Source organism: Acanthochromis polyacanthus, chromosome 18, assembly GCF_021347895.1.
Source record: "Acanthochromis polyacanthus isolate Apoly-LR-REF ecotype Palm Island chromosome 18, KAUST_Apoly_ChrSc, whole genome shotgun sequence".
Taxonomy (NCBI): domain Eukaryota; kingdom Metazoa; phylum Chordata; class Actinopteri; family Pomacentridae; genus Acanthochromis; species Acanthochromis polyacanthus.
This window is the reverse complement of record NC_067130.1, coordinates 10,647,810-10,668,568: the sequence shown is the minus strand read 5'-3', so window position 1 is coordinate 10,668,568 and position 20,759 is coordinate 10,647,810. Positions and strand designations below refer to the sequence as shown.

Here is a 20,759-nt window from a genome sequence, read left to right as displayed (position 1 = left end):
GCAAGTATAGCTTAGGCAATGTCAGGTCACAGAATATTTTAAAGCCAAATCATTGTGTGTAAATGTTAAATCAGCATTGTGATCTTGGGTTATGAAGATTGCTAGTCAACCAGGCCAGATGAAACCAGCTGGGTTTGCTGTTTTACACTCATCCAAGAAGCCTCTTTGACTCTACTGACTGTTGGGGAGTTCCCGGGCACCTTGATGTTTGTGGGGGGAGTTTCAAGACAATAACAGAAACAAATGAATTCCTTTGAAATGTAGTTTCAATATGACTGTTCAAGAAAAAAAAAAAACAGAGCAAGAAGAAAATGATAGCTTGTTTTATTTCTAATTACGGATTTATGCATTGTTGACCACCAAGACTGAAATGATCTGAATATGAATTAAAAGCAACATGAAGATTTGGTGGTGCGTCACTGAAAGAATTACTTGCGATACAACAAAAAACTGGAAAATTGTAGTAAACATTGCTAGAAAGGCTCATACACATTTCTTAGCCTTTTAGCTGCTCGGGCACAGCTCCATCTATCAGACTAAAGGGCTTTAAAAGCTCTGGTCTTTTCTGATTATGAAAAAAAAATCTCTTTGGAAAAACAACAGTGCAGCCTGAAGTTTAAACACCATTTAGCTGCTATCATTTAATGGTACTTTTTAGATTCTACAGACCATTTCAGGATTTCAATAAATGGGTCCAAGTTTAATTCTTTTTCAGGGTTATAGCAGGTAAGCTTTTACTTGTTGGAACCACATGGCACACAGTTTCAATGAAAAGGTCTGCGTGGATTCAATAAAGGGTGGATAACAGCTGCAGCAGGAGTGTCAATCAAACAGGGGCATGTAAGGTGAGAGTAATTTAAAAACACTGAAGATTAGGTCTCTGATTGGATTGTCACACCTTGAAGTGTAAAAGCAGATTGTAAATCCTACCCAGCAAAACTGCTCCCTTTTCCTTCCCTACAAGGTGCTTTTCTGCATAAAAAGTACTTTTTAGAACTGACAAAACAACTTAAGTGTCAAATTGTATGTTAAAGTATCCAGAGCATGTAAGAGAGTGACACAGGATTAGAGAGAGAGGGGGAGACATGGAGAGAATAAACATGCCATTTTGATCACCCGGCGCTGCTGTTTCTGAGCTGAATGCTCTACAGTGACACATGTGTGACATCAGAGCAGCCCAACATGGCTGCCAGAGGAGCCCGGTGCAATGCAAAAATGAGGACACATCTTTCAGCATCAGTGCCCCACTGTCTACAGACAGGAATACACAAACACACACCAACACACACGCACCCACACACAGACAAAGACATACAGAGAGCTGCAACGACTGAGTGCCCCATGTACATTTTTCAATTAGAGCAGACAGAGTGCTTTAATTCATCCTCCTGCATGCGGACGAAGCAACAGGGGAAGGAAATGCTGTTTGATATCATGGCGAGAGAAAGGGATTCTAAAGAAAGTCTCATGACATGAGCCGAAGATCTCTCATGATAAAAACCACAATGTTGTCTTGTGTTGAAATGCATCATAAAAAGACGGTTTGTTCGAGTGCACAGCGAGACATACACATTTATTTTGAGTGTTTACACCCCCCCTAACCGACCCTCACCCACACACACACACACACATTCTTACTGTGACCTAAGAATCTTGCAGTCAGCACCGCACTAAGCTAGCATACATGCGCTCAAATAACATGTCACCTTGGATAACCTCCTCACACTGTTGAAACGTTGAAATGGGTTGTGGCTGACCTATGCGAGCGGTGCTGAGTTGTCTGTGTCTCAAGTCAGAATTGAGTAAACAACAGTGAAATAGGAAGCATCTTCTCATGGCAATAAACCCCCTGGAGTTTTTCACAAGACATAGAAGTATGTATGTGGGTCAGGCAGTTGAGGATGAATAAAGCGTGCTTGCGAAACACACATAAATCAGCACAAAAAAGGTGTGCCTATAGGGCCTCCAGAAGCTGATCAGTTTTAACCCTCACTTAGATGGTTTTGCTGTTGCATTATCCTTTACATTCTAGCTATTATAACACTCGTCCTTGAAATAATGCTACAACAAGAAAACAAAGATCAAGTTTGGGGATTTTTTTCAGTTACTTTTCTGCAAATATCTGCTATGATATTCTTGTTAATGGCTTTCCAAACATATATGTTTAAATAAATATCTGATTTGTTTACATTCAAGTATTTGCTCTACATTTTATTGATTGAGCTTTGAGTGTTTGCTGTCTTGCTGTGAGTTACATGAGAAGACTGACATCACTCTCATGTCTTTAAATATATGAAGTTACAGCCAGCAGCCGGTTGACTTAGCTTAAAGAGTGGAGACAGAAAGATTGGAAAAAACTCTGTCTTTAAGCTCACTAATGTGACATCTAGCTTGTTTAATCCGTACAAAAAAAACACAGTGTGAAAAAGACAAACTGTTGTGTCATGGGGGATTACGTGCTGGACTGTTCTTTAATATATTTTTTGGTCAAGCACTTTGATTTTTTGGTTTCTTGACATTATGTTATGTATAAATGAAACAACTAAAATAGAATGTTAATTACTGAGCTTTCGAGCTACCAGTATGCGGATTTTTTTTAACCTTTAAATGGAGGCAGGCCAGTTGTTTCCCTTTGTAACACTACGACAACTGAACAAACGTCTTATTGTAGAAAAGGAAAGCATTTCCCAGAATCAACCTACTTCTTTAACATCAGACCGCACGAGGTTATTAATAAAATTAATCATTGCAGGAAAAATATCCACAAACCAAATATAATTTCTTGCATTAAAACACAAGTCAAGGTGAGATATCAGTTCAAAGTGGCTTCCACTTTTTGCAAGGAACACCACTGTCATGAAAGCATCAGGTAAGCAAAGCTGTGATTTAGCTGTAATTGCTAACACATGTTAGCGTTGGAAATGGGAGGACGGGAGGGTGGGCTGTGTAGTGAAAACCACCCGCCTCGGATTCCTGTCTTTTTCCACTGGTCCCGACAAGCATTCTGCCAGGGTGTAAGAACATGAAGAGCACATACAGGACAGGTCAATGCCACAGCGGAGGGGGGTCAGCATATTTGCTTTCCCCACTTATTACCTTGTGCACTAATTAGCCAGCTTTGTTTACTGGCAGGAGTCTTGAGAGAGGCTTGAAGTTTGCAGCAATTTAATTATGTACAGTACACAGCAAAAGAGCATGGAAAATTGAGGTGGGCTGCGAGGATAAATGCCATCCACAGCACAGTCTCTCTCAGTCTGTGTGTGTCTGCGCGATTCTGTTGGCTTTATTTATGTGTTTGTGAATGTGTGTGTGCGTCATCCGCAGAATTATAGGTTTGACTTTCACTGTTAGTCTAATGTCCCTTCACTGAGAGTCCACAGAATTGTTCTAATCCTATCCACGCTACTGTCTTCAAGCGTTTTCAAAAAACAGGGCGAGTTAAAAAGTTTGACATACTGTATATTAAACATACAAAGGGAGATCTTTTTAACTTTTGCTCTGAATTCATATTACGTCACATAGCATAGCAAGCTCTCTATAAGGCCACATAGCCTTGAGGAGTTACTGATGGACTGATGCCACGGATGCCCTGAAACGAGGCAAGATAGCGTTGATGATGAAGTACCATTTAAGTAAAAAACATCCAATTCTCCATCCTGTTTGAGGAGGCGATCTCATGACCATTTCAGAAACACGTCCTCGTCATACTTCTCAGCACCCTGTAATTCTCTGCTATGGCTACGTGCTTCTATTCATGCTGAAAATACTTGGAACAATCAAATGTGCACATGCTCCCTTTCTCTTTTTTTTTCTCCTGCTCGAGCACAAATGCACAGACATGCACAATCGCACACACATCCACTCGCACACAACACAGACACGACATTCATGCCATGTGATCTTGCTAGGCATTATGCCAACGGCCAAACATGTCACTTACCAGAAATCTCTGAGACAGAGTGAGAGAGTGAGAGAAAGAGAGAGAGAGCGAGGGAGAAATTCTGCACATTTGTCAGTTTGTGAGAGCTCCTTGTAAAGAGTAAGTACAGTAGCCTACATACACCGGGAACATGAGATTTAGCTGCTACAGTTATCTGCAATGTAGTGTGATGTGGGGGCAGTCGGTTCTGAGAAAGAAAAAAAAAGAGAGAAACACGTGATCGCTGAGATCTAATGTGGAATTGTTCTAAGGAACATGCCATGTTTACTGTTCATTGTCTAAATTCTTGGAAGGCTTCCTGAAAAGCACGCAGTGAGCCAAAACAGCCCAAATCACTTACATTTCGAGATTCCTAATAGCTTTTCCTGATCCTCTCTTTCTCTCATTCGCTCCCTCGTTATGTTAGCCACTTTTCTGCATTGTAACAAGTAGAAATTGTGCGTTTGGGCACAGATATTGACAATAGAGGTGCAAAATAAATGCGTACTTTAGAAACTGCAGATTCATGGCTACATCATTATGCATGTGTGCACCTTAAACTACAAGACGAAAAGTCAATGCATTTAAGGAGGCAAAAAAAAAAGTCACACATTTCTCCATATCCTTCATGTTATCCTCAGATCTGTTTGTCTCGAGGGTGGCAGAAAAAACACAACAATCTATTCCAAGAAAAAAAAATCAGCTTGATTACATATGAAATGAGAAATGAATTCGAGGAACTCTCCAACCCACATTTTGTGGTTTTGGCAATCACTTTTTATACCATCAACATGTGGCATGCAAATAGTTTGGCCTCAAAGCAATGCTGCAATATAATTACATGAAAATGCAGACCTTCTTATGATGTGTACATATCGTATGAAGATGACTTGGCAGCAAAAACAGCCAACGTCTGTCTTTGGATTATTCTCTCATTTAATGACTAAACTCTTGTGCCCTTGATTCAAATAGGAAACGTTAGCGTATCGTGTAGCTGCATTAGATCACAGGCAGGCCACTGAAACACTGTATATTTGGGCGTAATTTAGTTTATCTAAGTAAATTTATCTTTCAGCCCTGCTGCCAAATTCACTCATTTGGCAGACAATGCCGATTTGATGTGACTCAAAACCCAATTTCGGCTTTGATAAGGAAATATGCGGACAAAACAAGGTCACTCAGGCCTCCGACTTTGTTTACTACTCAGTCGCTTTTCATGAGGTTACAATTAAAACCTCCAAAATCCCATGCGGGGCAGCTGGGACAATATTACAAGTAAGGTTTGTATGTTTCAATTCCTTTGGGTGGTAAACATCAAGGTCATGAATATAATAACTATAATCGTGGCAAGTGTGGCTTGTTCTACCAGAGAATACAACCAAGCTCTCTCTCCTTTTAATGATCCATTCGAAAAATACCACCAGAGGAAAAAAAAAGCCCATGACTAAACAGACATACATGTCTGGAAAAAGCTGACTATAATTTGCAAGCAGGCTTTAATTGTAATAAAAACCAGCCTCACACCTACACAGGCAATTAGAAATGAGTGCGTCGGAGCACAGACTCACAGACTTGTCAAGAAAATGCAGATAAAATCCGAATTAGCTTCAAATGAAATACATAATTCACATCTCTAACAGCGGTGCCATTATGTGTTCTCCTGCCGACATCTTTACCGGATTTTTACTGACTTAACATTCAATAGAAAGACATTTCTTCTACTGTTTTGTTTCACAGACAGAAGCCAACAAGCCCGAACACACCGGCAGCAGCAGGCTTTTATCCACCAAGGTTTAACTTGAACAGGCTCTGCTAGAACGTACAAGGCTAATGTATGAGAATATGATGTATGACTGGTGCCCTGTATCGCATACCATCACCAGTGACTCATCACTGTCTCAGGAAAGGAAAATTATAGACACATAAACACACTCCCCACACAGGCATATACGCATATACAGAGAAAGAGTGCAGCGAGCATGAGGGCGCGCACAAATGAAGCAGGCAGCACCCGGCACAAAAATGGTCGCCATGCCGTAAATGTAGTTAAAATCAATAAATTACTTTTGAACACAGCAATCTGAGCGGCTGATGAGATTTTTTTCTCTCTCTTTTTATTTTTTACAGCCAGTGGCAGCATGTTTCTCTTCTGAGGGTGCTGTAGTAAATTGCAGTTAGGATTAACGCTCGTCAAATATTTTGCCGTGAAAGATGTAACAGTGAGAAATCACCTCTAGGCGCTTTTCCTCCAACTGCTCCACATGTTTATCAAGTGATGGTTCAAGCTGCCTTGTATGTCTTGCAGGGATTTTATAGAAACTGAGTGTCTTTTTCATGTACCGGGGCAACATTAATTCATGTTCATGTATGGACCAAACAGAATCTGAGGCAAGGATTGAATCTCACTGCGTTTTCTCCTTTCTTTCAGCCCCCTTTTCTTTTCCCTGTCAGTGTCCGCATCAGTTTGTCGTTCTCTCTCTCCTTGACACTCCCCACTTGCACACAGCCCCAGGCCCCCTTGTGGAATGCTGTATAGTGAGAGGCCTATGGAGGAAGGGCATCCCGGGACACAGCCAGAGCACACACATGCTAACACACTCACCGACACACACACACACACACACACACACACACACACACGCACAGACAAATACAGCTGTTGAGAGCCATCACAAGCCTTTGGCAGATGTCCAAGTCAAAGACGAGTGGTGTTGGAAGGCCTCCGTTTACAGAGAAAGAAGAAAAAAAAAGTCTCACATTTTCCATGTATGTTGTTTTAAACACTGAAGATAGAAACTTGGCAGGAGAAATTCACACTACCCCAAACTGAGCTCCTTGTAGAGGAGGGTAGGTATCAAAAACTGGTTTTGTGTTGCCTTAAGGCAGGTACACCTATGGATTCATATTGATTTTCTGGAGTTACATAAAGCAAAATATATCTTCTTCTTAGCCCCAGTTATATTTCTACATGGGAGAAGCAGAAACAAATGGCCATTAAAATGCCGGGGCTGTAAAATGTGAACTTCACACTGCTTTACTTAAATGATTCATAGGCTTTAACTTTAACTGCAGTTTTAACATCCCACCTGTGCGACACCTGTTGGAGACCAGGATGGTGGATAGACGCAGTGGGTTACACACTTAGCGTGGGCCGTTATCTCTTATGACAAAGATAAGAAGTAGATTGTAAAAAAAAAAAAAAAAAAAAAAAAATGCAGCCTTAAGTGCATAATTTTACACAATCATCCAGCGAACAAAAAACAACAACAACAACACAACAGCGGACCAGACAATAAGCAATGACAGTGCAAGTGTCAGAGAGAAGAGAGTGCTGCGGGGAAGGAAAGTGACAGGAAATGAAGAAAACTGCCACAAGTGACTTGCCGGCTAGCCACACGCACACTGCACCCATGTACAGACAGGAGAAAGGGGAAGGGGGGAGGTACTGTATATATAGCCAGATGGCTCCTGCAGGGTTCAGGTGAGGTAAACACCAGCCACAACTGGCAGATCTGACACGACAGCACGCAGGAAAAAAGTGGACAAATGAGCCTTGTTTCTCAAGTTTTCCCATTTCAACCTTACATTGCGATCACTTTGGCTTTGCTGGACCAATTTGATCTGCAATCTTCACAAGATTTTACAGCTTTTTTAAAAAGTGTTACAGTCAGCACTGAAGTGAGATTTAGAAAAAAATAAACTGAGATTTAAAGATGCAGAGAAAAAACTGCTGATGGGAAGGCACACTGGATCATATATATATATACTCGTGACTGCAATTTCAGATGATCTGTGTGTCAAAAGATCTCATTGTGGCATGAATGCAACATATAGGATTGCAATGGATGAACTGGGTGGAGATTTTTTTTTTTTTAGTTTTGACTTCATGACGCAAGAGCCACAATACCATGCAACTTTCACCACTCATACGGTTGAAACTAATGTCAACACTGTTTCCTGCGGTTTCCTGTACAACATTTTCATCACATTGCAATTTACACATTTATTTATTTTTAAGAAACTACAATTACTATCGGGTTAAATTCTCCTTGCGGCGCGCCGTCAGGGGGAATCACGTACCGTCCCCTACGCGTAAAAATGCTCTCATTAGGTGCCATTACTCCATAAAGTTCAAGAGTCGAACTAAGTTTAGGTGCTAGTTGGATCAGAATGGAGGATTGCGGCGTAATGTCAGCGGATTGTGGAGATGTGCAGCTCTAAAGAAGCACAAGCGAGGTAGTAATGCATGGTAAAACCTATGCGTCATACAAATCAGACACTGTAAATATGAAGCCAAGACAGAGGAAGAGGGGGGATATATTTACCCGATACGGCGCTATTCCATAAAATGCGGCTGTCAGCTTGGCGCAGATGTGGCAGGAGCTTCCTTCTCCGGATAACCTACAAAGTTTTCGGGGTGTAAAGAAAGAAAAAAAAGAGCAGAAAGCAGGCCCCGGTTTCCCCTCCTCGTCCGCTGGCTTCACTCTATCACTTGAGTCCTATCTTGGCCGCTCGTCCCCCATCTCTCTCTTTCTCTCTCTATCCCACTCTCTCTTTCTCTGCCCGCTTCTGTCCCTGTGCAGGAAGTAAACGCGGCTCACATGAACAGTATACGGAGCAGGCTGACATCATGCACCATTCCGTAAAGAGTTCTGTTTAAAGACACAGAGTTTTTTTTTTTTGAGAGGAGGGGACCTGTCAGGTTACTGTAGGCACACTGTCCTACTGTAGGCGGGCGGCGGATGGACTGTCAGCTTTGCTCGGTCATGTCGTGCGCCTTTATGGACACATGAACTCGCTGCACTCTGCTGGCTTAAAGGTGTAGACTGCCGTAGTGTAGTTTGAACAATCCCGCAGCAGCAGCAGAGAGCCCCGAAGCTTCTGTGTCTGCTGTAAGGTTCAGAAAGACTTCACGTTGGAGTGCATTTGGAGCTGTAAGTAGGACAGAGGCGCAGCGCTGAGACTCCAAATAACATTTACATGTGTGGTTACCTCACGTGTCCTTATGTGATGACAGCCTAGGCTACATGATGCGCATGTGTGCTGTTCTGCTCAATTATAAGCGCCAACTGCTGGCGGTGTGACCTCAAGTCAACTTTTCTTTACTGCAGGCATGTCAGGCTATGCATATCAGCTGCCTATTATCTATTATCTGTCTATCGAGCCTTTATGGATCATGCTGGACTTTATCTTTGCTTTTCTTTGTAGTTCTTTATATTTTAACAGAATACATTGAATCCAATTATGATTAACCAGCACTATGCTATTTTACATAAAGCGGGTAGCCTGTCACCCACATTGAAATACATACATACATATATATATATATATATATATATATATATATATATATATATATATATATATATATATATATATATATATATATGTATGTATGTATGTATGTATGTATGTATGTATATATGAAAATTTGCAGGAAAAGGTTATTTTGTTCAGGTATCCATGTATTTGAGGTTTTATGTCTTTATATATCAAAACACACACACACACACACACACACACACACACACACACACACACACACACACACACACACACACACACACACAAAGCTATCTTACATTCAGAGAATCTTTGCTTACAAGTGTTACTGATTTATACATATGCATATACATGCACATATACTATATATATGTGTGTGTGTGTGTGTGTGTGTGTGTGTGTTCCAAAATCAAAGTGAAAAACTGATGTGGCAGACTGGTCCATTTTCTGAAATTCATTGGCAGCAGCTCAAAACGGTATTCAGTAGTTTGTATGACCTCCATATGCTTGTATGCAGCCTGACAATATCGGGACAAGCTCTTCATGAGATGATGGATGGTGTCCTGGGGTATCTCCTCCCAAATCTGAACCAGGGCATCACTGAGCTCCTGGACAGTCTGAGGAGCAACCTGGTGGTGTCGGATGGAACTAAACATAATGTTCCAAAGGTGTTCTATTGGATTCAGGTCAGGTGAGTACTGGGGCCAGTCAATGGTGTCAATTCCTTCATCCTCCAGGAACTGCATGAATTTTCTTGCCACATGAGGCCAGGCATTGTCGTGCACCACAAGGAACCCAGGACCACTGCACCAATGTAGGGTCTGACAATGGATCCAAGGATTTCATCCTGATACCTAATGGCAGTCAGAGTGCTGTTGTCTAGCCTGTACAGGTCTGTGCGTCCCTCCATGGATATGCCTCCTCAGACCATCACTGACTCACCACCAAACCGGTCATGCTAAACCATGTTATAGGCTGCATAACGTTCTCCATGGCTTCTCCAGACCTTTCCATGTCTGTGACATGTGCTCAGGGTGAACCTGCTCTCATCTGTGAAAAGCAAAAGGCGCCATTGGCAGACCTGCCAATTCCTGTGTTCTATGGCAAATGTCAACCGAGCTCCACGGTGCCGGTCAGCGAGCACAGGGACCACTAGAGGATGTCAGGCCCTCAGACCACTCTCATTACATCTCTTTCTGATTGTTTGGTCAGAGACATTCACACCAGTGGTCTGCTGGAGGTCATTTTGTAGGGCTCTGGCTGTGCTCATCCTGGTCCTCCATGCACAAAGGAGCAGATAGCTGTCCTGCTGATGGGTTGAGGACCTTCTGTAGCCCTGTCCAGTTCTCCTCGAGTAACTGCCTGTCTCCTGGAACCTCCTCCATGTGCTTGAGACTGTGCTGGCAGACACAGCAAACCTTCTGGCAATGGCACGCATTGATGTGCCATCATGGAGGAGTTAGGCTACCTCTGCAACCTCTGTAGGGTCCAGGTATCGCCTCATGGTATCAGTAGTGACAGTGACACTAGCTAAATGCAAAACTATTGAAAAACAGTCAGAAAACATTAGGAAGGGAAAGAAAAAAGCCAGCGGCCTTCACTGAGAAATTCATTCCTGTTTTGGGGGTTGTCTCATTGTTGCCCCTCTAGTGCACCTGTTGTTAATTTTATGAACACCAAATCAGCTGAAACTGACTAAAAAAAAAAACCTCTTTTACTTACCTGACCAGATCAGTATCCCACATGTTTCATTGATTTGATGCAATACTTAGATTAAAAAAGTGTTCCTTTAATTTTTTGAGCAGTATATATAAAGTGTACACAGAAATATTTCACGTTTTTTAACATTTTTTTATCATGTACATGCACATGATATTGCAAATATTGGCTAACTTTTTTGTCAAGAATTTATATATTTTTGAGATAGTTCTTATTTATTCTTTGTCTTTCATCTATCATCTATCTATCTATATGTGGCAGATGTATTTAAATCAGTTACTCATACTTACTTTCAAGTATTTAGTCTAATGTGATGCATAAAATAGATTTTTAAAAATTGCCCTGCTTTTGACTGTCATTGTTGGATTCAAAGCTATTAAAATATTTGAGTTGTTCTTTTAATAACTTTATCGCCACATAAATACTGGTTATGCATTAAAATCAGTAACACCTGTACGCAAAGATTCTCAGAATGTAGGATCTTTTTTTTTTTTATTTGTATGCTTTCTAAACTGTAATGCTTTTGATTTTCGTGGTTGAATTCACTGCTATTGAGGGATTTAAATTTTTCTTTTTATAACTGACACAATATTGACGTATCTCCACACCCAGATCTGGCAAATGTATTAAATGCACTTAGTAATACTCACTTTCAAGTAAATATTCTTCAGATGATTCCAAATGCTTTGTTCTACTTTTGATTTTTGTTTGTTGGATTGTTATTTAGATTTTTCAGTTGTTTTATTCACTAACCTCAATGCAAAAAAGAAAAAAATAATCAGTTTGTGCATGTATTTTAAAGCTTTAAGTGAGGCCCGCTCTTTTTGGCTTGAAGCCCTTCAAAACAAAGTTAAACTGTGTTAAAGTTTCACTCTTTCTGTGTGATAGTGAGCAATTTAAACAGTGAGTGATTTCTGCCTTTTCTTGGTTGAAAGGCTAATTTAATTTTTTCAATTATTTGTAAAGGTCAGAATAGGCAAAACTGCAAATGTGAAAAATGAAAAAAAAAACTAATTTGTTTTATGTCGTGGAATAATGTTTTGCAGGTAATTAAATGGGCTCAATTAATAAATTCTAACAAAATCGATGAAATAGCCTCAAAATTGCAACTATTGATGTTCACCAATTCTCTAAACATATTTAGTCACCACCTTTTACTATACCTGTTTACATCATGATTAAGCATATCTGTGTTTTTTTTCTGCAGTTTAACAGGCTGTTATCTGACATTATGGGTTATCTTCACTTCATGATGCAACAATCATCTTTATTCCTTGCACCTGCATTTCATTCTGATAAGAACAAGCTAAATTAAAATTATTTTTTACTGACTGTCTTAGCAGTGTTAAGGTATTTCTAGTTCATATCAAGTTTCCTTGGTGATCCATGTTGAAATAATGTATCACTTTGTTAGTCCTGTCATAGCTCTGCATGAGCTCACTATATGGGTTGAGTTACAGCGGCCTGAAAAAAGTTCATAGCAGCACTATAATATTCCTATAGGGATTATCATGTGTTCGTCTGTGGTATTCAGCAGTGCCTTCATAATGGTCCTACACAGATCTTATTTAGGCCTTGGCCATTAGCAGTTATATTCTGGTTGATGTTTACAAGGAAATGTCACTTTTAAATTTATTTTGCTCAGCTGAACCAGTAAAAGCTTTAACTGGAGCCTAATGAAATGACAACAAAATGCGGTTAACTCCAATAAACTGTGGCCTCCTAATAGTACAGGAGATGAAACTTAATAAAGTTCAGCAATGATGTGATGAATGGACCTTACATGCTAGGAAACTTCCACATTTCTGTTTTCTCCCTAAATGTCCGGTTAAAAGGTCAAGATCTGAACAGGAATAAGCAAAGCGAATGCAAATGTTGATGAGTGAAACTAGCAAGTCATTCAGACTAAGCACACAACTTCAACTTTTTAAGCAACAAAAGAAGAAATGATCAGGAGCAACTGGTGACTTTTCCAAGACGACTTAAAGCGCTACGTTGTCATCACAAGACAATTCGTGTTCTGTAGTTCTCCTCTGGTGTGACTGGGCTGTCAGATCGGCCCGGTTCAGAATATGAGGCATATGATGTGTTGATCCTCAGAACAAAAGCTTATTGTTGCCCCGATTATCCATTTACAGCCTGAGGCCATACTGGTCTCAAGCATGTCTAAGTCAGCCCACCAGCCAGTGTGTCGAAAGTTCATATCTAAAGTTATGTTCTGGTAATTTCCAGTCTCTTTCACTCCGTTTCCTGTTTGACAATGATAAAGAAATATAAGGTGCTGTTTGCGTAAGATGGCAAATATGAGTTCAAACCATTACAATAACACCAGGTTAAGTGTTAAAAGGAGCATTTCAGGGCTTCAGCCCACTGTGCCCTCATTAGTTCCCGTAAGCACACTTCATGCCATGTGAAAATGAGGCTATATAAGGTGATTGGGACACAGCCATGTCCATTGTTATGCTTGGCAGAAACAGCGGGGTCTAGTTGTGGTTGGTGTTTGTGCGCTGGAGGAAGCTAAACAGAGAAGTCTGTCAGAGCAGCTCTGAAACCATGTGAAGAGCGACTGATGGAACACTTGACCCAAAGCCGTTCTCAATTTGAACTGTCACACACTCTTATGACACAGCTCGAGGCATGCCATCATGGGTGTTAGACTGCACAGTAAACACATTCACTGGGCCATGCGTTTTGAAACACGAAACATTTCATGAGGCAAAAATTTATTAAATAACTCTACAAAAAAATGTGGATGTTTGTCACTTGGGGGCTAAGCAATCCCTTTTCTCCTCTTCTGACCCGCTATTTCCACGAAAAACAACATTATTCACACTGCTGTTGACAAGTTCTCCTATTTTGGTCACTTAACCCACCATAACCTGCTGTACATCATCTTCATTTCCACTGTATATATTTACATGACATTGTGTTTGCACACAACACGATCTGAACAATCGTAACCGTAGTATCATGGTTTGCCTTTGGAGCCCAACTAGAGTTATTTTGGCACAAATGACTGCCTTGCATCACACAGTCATGATGCACATCAGTCATATGTCACTTTTCCGTGCAACATTCACATTTCCCATTACTGTAAACAAATGAGTTTCAAGACAAGATGCCCCTCAGAATTTGCAGCTTAAAAACGACATGAAAGACGGTACAAATATAAGAGACTTTGATCCCATTGGTCCCTTCATGACTCACGTCTGACCTTCATGTTCAGACTGACTTCATGCATCATTTTTATAATCTGCAACCATGTGGTTCTCTGACTTACACAGGACTAACATTTTTAAAGGACTGCACATTTAGATCTTTAAGCCACACACAGTGGCTTAAAGATCACAGAGACGTTACACTGATTCTTATTGGATTTCATCACATCTGAAACTGAATCAATAAGACTTGATGAACTGACATCAAAAGGGTCTTTTTGACTGGAGCTGAGTGACAGAGCAGTCCTGCGGGATAAGCGACAGATGTGTGTGGTTCCGCAACACCACACGAAGCCGAAGTTACAGTATGAGGCGTCCACATCACACACTACATTTACCATGCTGCTCATAAAGCAGCTACATGTCCACAAACACCATGAAGCACCAGCCGAGTCCCCCCACCAGAAACATGGTGATCTGCATGCTGTAGATGATCAGGTCATTAAGCACACCAAAGTCCAGGCGCCGGTGCCCCAGCAAAAGCAGAATGACAGACAGCTTGTACTGCAGCCGCAGGAGGACGCGCACGCTGATGTACTGCAGGAAGAAGAGAGCGGAGAGCGACACCCACAGCAGAGAAGTCAGCAGGCTGCAGCCAAAGTAGAGGAGGAAGCGGAGGAAGCTGTACATGCAGCGTGAGCGCAGGTAGAGGTCAAAGTTGTTGTACTTGGTGCGTACTAGCTTGGAAGTGTGCGTCGACCCGCAGGCCGAGTGCATGCAGGTGGTGTGGGGGCCATGGAAGCTGCGCACCCGGCGTGGGATGGGGATCACAGGCATGGGTGGGCTACTGGAGCCCAGCACAGCGCACAGGAGTCCAGGTTACAGGTGGGGTCCTCTGTTTGAGCCGCTACTGGGGAGGCACTCAGCTTCATTTGGTTCAAGAGCTCAGACTGGCTCTTAGAGGAGGAGCCCAGGAGGGAGAGGAAGCTGTTACTGGTGGTGGTGTCCGTCTGCTGTGATTTCCAGCAAATGCAACAAGGTTCTGTAAAGAAAGCACATTGTTAGGATATATGTCTCTTTGTACATTTTAAACATGCACAAGGACCATGGTTACATGCTAAAATGCACTAAATATCAATCCATTGATATTTAGTGAGAGAAAAGAACTCCTGTCCGTTAACTATGAAAACACCGCTGTCAGACATGAACATCAGATCCTGAGGTACTCCTCACATTATATTTTGGGCTACTACTTTCATGATTGATGTTACAAAGCCTGCAAATATAAGAAAAAACTGGTCTGCTATTCCTGCTGCCATCACACTGCTCAACACCCAACAGCTGAATCAGACTTCTTGATATGTATGTATATGTTTAAGATGGTATGCATGCCTTTTTGCTATGTTATCATGTTGTCTGTAGTTGTACAAAGCTGCAAAATTTGCACTACTGCCCAAGGCAAATTTCTCTGTGGGCACAATACAGAATATCTAATCTTATCTGAACCTATCATATGCACACACTAGTAATACAACAAATTCAGGCATGTGCAAGCAAAGGCTGCAGGTATACTTTTAGAGCTTATGCATGAACATAATATTGATACATGTTTGATGATTAAAACATAGCTAACACACCTTCCATCCATGCAAATTCTCTCCAGACGCAAGTGTGATCGTGCAGAAGCTTACGTGCAACACTTCGACGTCTTCCTTCACAACAAAAGAAGACTACCGCTGCTTGATTCTCAGACGTCTGAATGACTGCATTACATCGTTACTAAACAGTTGGCTTTTGTACATTAGATGTGTTTTCTTTCTTTTTTCACCTCCACGTTGAACAACAAGCTTTTGCTAGCGAAGATGAGGGAGCGACGGCGAGCCGGCGCTTGAACGTCCTGTCGCAAAATATACGAGTCATCCTGCTGTGACGACATCTGCACAGTTAAAGGGGAAGAGCTCCTCAGGAAGAGAATATGAGCTCTAAATACCAGTTCACATTGTTTCTAGTGCGTGCATGATAAACCATCGAGCAAGCACAAACTTTATTTTTCAAGCACAAACTCAGCAAATAATACAGAGGGATTTAACAGTAGCGTGAACCAGAGACAAATGCACTCACCCCTTAAGAACAATAGCTACTTTCCTGATAGGTTTCCTTATATAGTTTAGAGGATATTGACCTGAAACAGACTAAAACTTCCTGTTATTATAAAACTTGCACGTAAAATCTTGAGGAGCATTTTCCACCTTGACACTACTTAGCACTTTCAATATTTTTTTTACTTAAAAAAATATTGAATACTGTGAATCAAATTAAACACTAGTTGTCACAAATTGTAACTTTACAATGTATTACAGTTGTTGATACTTAAATTCCTGACTTACAAACTTTAATAATCAACAGAGATGTTTCATCAACAGAAGTACAGATTTTAAGCTAGTTAGCGCTACAGCAAGCTAATATAGCGTAACATCATTAGCTTTACCTTTAGTCAGCTAGTTAGCCCTTCAGGCAGATAATATTCTATTTTTAGCTGCTGGTTAGCTATTATGCTACTGTACTAGAAAATACTGTACATAATTTATCAGAAATGTAACATTAGCAATGCTAGACTTTTGGTCCATGAGGGGTCTTACCCTATTCTACCCTACTTATGTGTGTGATTTATGTTAAAAGCAGTTTGATTATTGACAGTAAAATTAGAACAAACACAACTTTTAACTTAACTATACCATCACACTAATTGGTATTTAAATTCCTGAAGAAAAAAAAACAAGAAGAATGTTTAGTCTACAGTAGAGAAGAATTTAAGCTAGTGCTACAGCAAGCTACTATAGCGTAACATTATTAAAATAAAAAAAATAGTATATATTTTTAACTGCCGGTTAGCTATTATGTTACTGTACTAGATGATACTGTACATAATTTATCTGAAATCCAACATTAGCAAGACTAGACTTTAGAAAATGATTAATGTCAATGGTCTTACTCTGGTTTACTGATATGTATTTTGGATTTTTTTGGACAATTAATTTATAACTAACAGGACCAAAACAAAGCTTACAACTTTACTGTACCATTTTAAGAATTTTTTTTTAAAGTAATCAAAAAGTAATCAAATTAAGCATGAATGTTGAACTTACACAAGCAAAAAAATGTAAGCTAGCAACAAGCTAGTATAGTATAACATTAATAGCTTGGCCTAAAGTGAGTTAGTTAGCATTTTAGTCAGATAACACCATGTTTTTTGTTTGTTTTTATTGTAAGTTAGGTGTCATGAAACTGAGAGGATAGTGTACATAATGTAGCAGAAATCTTACCCTGCCTTAGCTTAACAACATAACTGAAACACATTAACACCATTTCTTTATTCAATTTGGATTTTAAGACCAATAAGACCCCATTTGCAATAAGCTTTACCTTGTTTTTGAATAAAAATTATTAAAAAGATCATCAGTTATTCTGACTGCAGTTAATGATCTGTTTTTAAACCACTTAAGTTTTTTTTTTAGAAAGTATTTAATAAAGTCATTGTATTGTATTGAATCATGTATAATCTTTAAATGGTAGCAACTAACCACACCTGTTGTCCTCCCAGGTCATAAATGATCCCATCTGGTTTTACTGTTTATAAAGCATAAATTATCACCCACATCTGTTTCAACATTTTAGTCAACTTTAGCTTTTGGCTCATCTCCAGACATGCAGTACAACAGTACATACAGTTTTGATGTCTTCAGTATTAATCAACAATGCAGAAAACAATTCAAATAAAGCCCACTGAATGAGAACGTATGTCCAAACTGCCATGGGTGGGCCACTGGAGCCCAGCACAGTGCACAGGTCTGTTAGAGATGCTACTGGGGAGGCACTCAGCTTCATTTGGTGCACGAGCTCAGACTGAGAGACAAGAACACCCATCACTTCTCTGACAACACTGTTATCAAACATTCACATAAGATCCCAAAGGAATCCTCACACATTTCATTTTTTTGCCTTTAGGTAGATTGTACCAAGCCTGCAAATGTAAGAACAACTGTTTAAAACTGTCTTTCATTCCTACTGTTATGAGGAAAATCAGACTTCTTGATGTGTCTGGCCTATGGATTTGATCTACAAGGTTAATGCCTGGATCACTGCTTTTTGTTCTACTGACAGTTTTTCTGTTTAATGCAAACTGCAATACAATGCTCCTACATGAACAATTAAAAATGTATACGTTTGTATATCACGGATGCATTTTTTTGTTTTGTTTTCATGTCGTCTGTAGTTGTACAAAGCTGCAAAATGTGCACGAATGCCCAAGACAAATTTCCCTGTGGGCACGAAGCAGAATATCTAATCTCATCTGATCCTACTGTCGTAGTTTCTCTGATGTCCGTGATGTGCAGGCGGAGAAGAAACGTCCGTTGACACCGACTTGCTTAATAAGTTTATTATAAGGAAGAACAGCATCGATCAGACAGAGTGACTGTCTGGGAGAATCCGGCTAAATGAATCTCCCCGAATAGCAAACGGAGGTCACTTTTATATGTTTTAAACAAGTGGAACCATGTCACAGCATGTGATTTGTATTAGAAGACCTAAAAACAAGAGCCTCATTGATAAACCCTGTTGCGGAATCCATAGGATAATTCCCTAGACACAGGAATTACTAATACAACACTGAGTTCTTTCAGCAAGAGGATACAGTCCATTCTAACATATAGCACATGCCTAGCAACACGTCCAACATCACATGTCTCAGGTCATAAGAATCACGTCTAACGACACGTCTGGCCTCACAGGTCAGATACTACACTATCACATGCACACACTAGTTATACAACAAATGTAGACTTATGCAAGCAAAAGCTGCAGATATACTTTTAGAGCTTATGCATAAACATACAGTTGCTTCACTCTGGCGTGACTAAAAAATCTTGCATGATAAAAACGTAAGAAAACTTCCATGATTAAAAATATATCCTTTCATCCACGCAAATTCTGCTCCAGACACAAGTGTGATCGTGCAGAAGCTTTCATGAAACACTTCGATGTCTTCCTCCACAACAAAAGAAGACTACCGCTGCTTGATTCTCAGACGTCTGAATGATTACATTACATCGTAAATAAACGGTTGACTCGTTTTCTTGTTTTTTTTTAATACTTTCCCCCCACGATGAACAACAAACTCTTGCTAGCGAAGATGAGGGAGCGACGGCAAGTCGGCGCTAGAACGTCCTGTCGCAAAATATACGAGTCATCCTGCTGTGACGACATCTGCACAGTTAAAGGGGAAGAGCTCCTCGTGAAGGGAATATGAGCTCTGATTACCAGTTCACATCGTTACTGTTGAGTTGCATAATAAACCCTCCAGCACGCACAAACTCAGCTAATATTACAGAGGAATTTCACAGTAGCGTGAATCGGAGATAAATGCACCAACCCATGAAGAACAATGGCTACTTTCCTGATATATTTCCTTATACATTTTAATATCAATATCATGAGTAGTTTAGAGGATAATTAAAAGACAATAGACATTAGAAAACCTGTTTTAAAAAAAAAAAAAAAATTAGCAACAGTTAATTTAAACATAATGGGCATAGGGCCTTTTAAGTTAAGTATAACATTATAATAAATTATATTTAAATTCTCTGTGCCAAAGTAATAATATAAAGCATGAAATTTACCCTACAGTAGCAAAGAGCATGAGCTAGCTAGCTAGTGCTACATCAAGCTAATATGGCATCACATTATTAGCTTTGCTGCCTGAAGTCAGCCAGTTAGCCTTTTAGATAAATAATAACATGTTTTTACATGCTGGTTAGCTATTATGTTACTGTACTAGATGATACTGTATACAATTTATCAGAAATGTAACATTAGCAATGCTAGACTTGTTGTCCGTGAGGGGCTTTACCCTGTTTTTCCTACTTATGTGCATGTTTGATTTATTGTAGGCCTGTCAAAATTAACACATAAACGCGGATTAATCCATCATCATGATACACTTATCACTGCTGGTTAGCTATTATAAGACTGTACTACATAATTGTGTACATAATTTATCAGAAATATAACATTACCATGGGTCAATAGTTGAACATCATTGATGTCCATCAGTGGTACACAGTGTCAAATGAGGCATCTTCCCTAACAAGTCCTGCTTTTAGATATTACAGACATAAGTTTTATTCATTCAGTCATTCAGACTAACGGATAACCCTCCATATAACTCTCATGCTAACAGTATATTGATTTTTGTATATGTATACAAAACACAGGTAGGAAACTGTCAGAATATTACACCATCTTACCTTAAAACCACTTCTTTTGATCTCCCCAGACTAATAAAATAATTTAAAGATTAATAAGGTCACAATCATCCAAGATAAGTTCTGATTGATGACGGATTAAAGCCAAACCTCAGGGGGCACCTTACACTAGTTTATATGATATTATAGACATAAAAGTGAAATGAATGGGGGCCTTCATCTTGGCTCAAAACTGCACTGAAAAAATATTTATTTCTATCGTGCAAACTGAAGGTAAGGCTCGTTTCACAACATCACAGCATTTGGCCTTTAGACTACATTTCTACAGCACTGATGACATTTAAAAGAGCAACATGCAGTGCGTGATTATCCCTGCAGTGTGTCACAAGATGTGTGAATGTGTGCCTTGTAATGTGG

The 20,759-nt window shown here is 40.0% G+C and overlaps 2 protein-coding genes across 5 annotated transcripts in view; both read right to left on the bottom strand.

Moving 5' to 3' along the window:
- LOC110957850 (nucleus accumbens-associated protein 2) overlaps positions 1-8,619 on the bottom strand; it is a 31,932-nt gene extending 23,313 nt beyond the window's left edge. Inside the window, exon 1 of one of the 2 annotated variants that reach the window (XM_022204061.2) lies at positions 8,245-8,619. The gene's annotated coding sequence lies outside the window, so the exon portion shown is untranslated. Of the gene's footprint in view, positions 1-3,940; positions 4,057-8,244 lie in introns of those variants that run through there. The other variant, XM_051938350.1, reaches the window with a different exon arrangement.
- A 5,008-nt stretch (positions 8,620-13,627) lies between these two features.
- The window catches only part of LOC110957866 (transmembrane protein 250), a 31,120-nt gene continuing 23,988 nt past the window's right edge, over positions 13,628-20,759 (bottom strand). Inside the window, exons 1-2 of one of the 3 annotated variants that reach the window (XM_022204074.2) lie at positions 15,717-16,333; positions 13,628-15,121 (exon numbers count right to left, since the gene is read on the bottom strand). In XM_022204074.2, the coding sequence (XP_022059766.1) occupies positions 14,497-14,916 (420 nt within the window). In that variant the 5' untranslated portion in view covers positions 14,917-15,121; positions 15,717-16,333 and the 3' untranslated portion in view covers positions 13,628-14,496. Of the gene's footprint in view, positions 15,122-15,716; positions 16,334-20,759 lie in introns of those variants that run through there. The other 2 variants (XM_022204082.2, XM_022204091.2) reach the window with 2 other exon arrangements.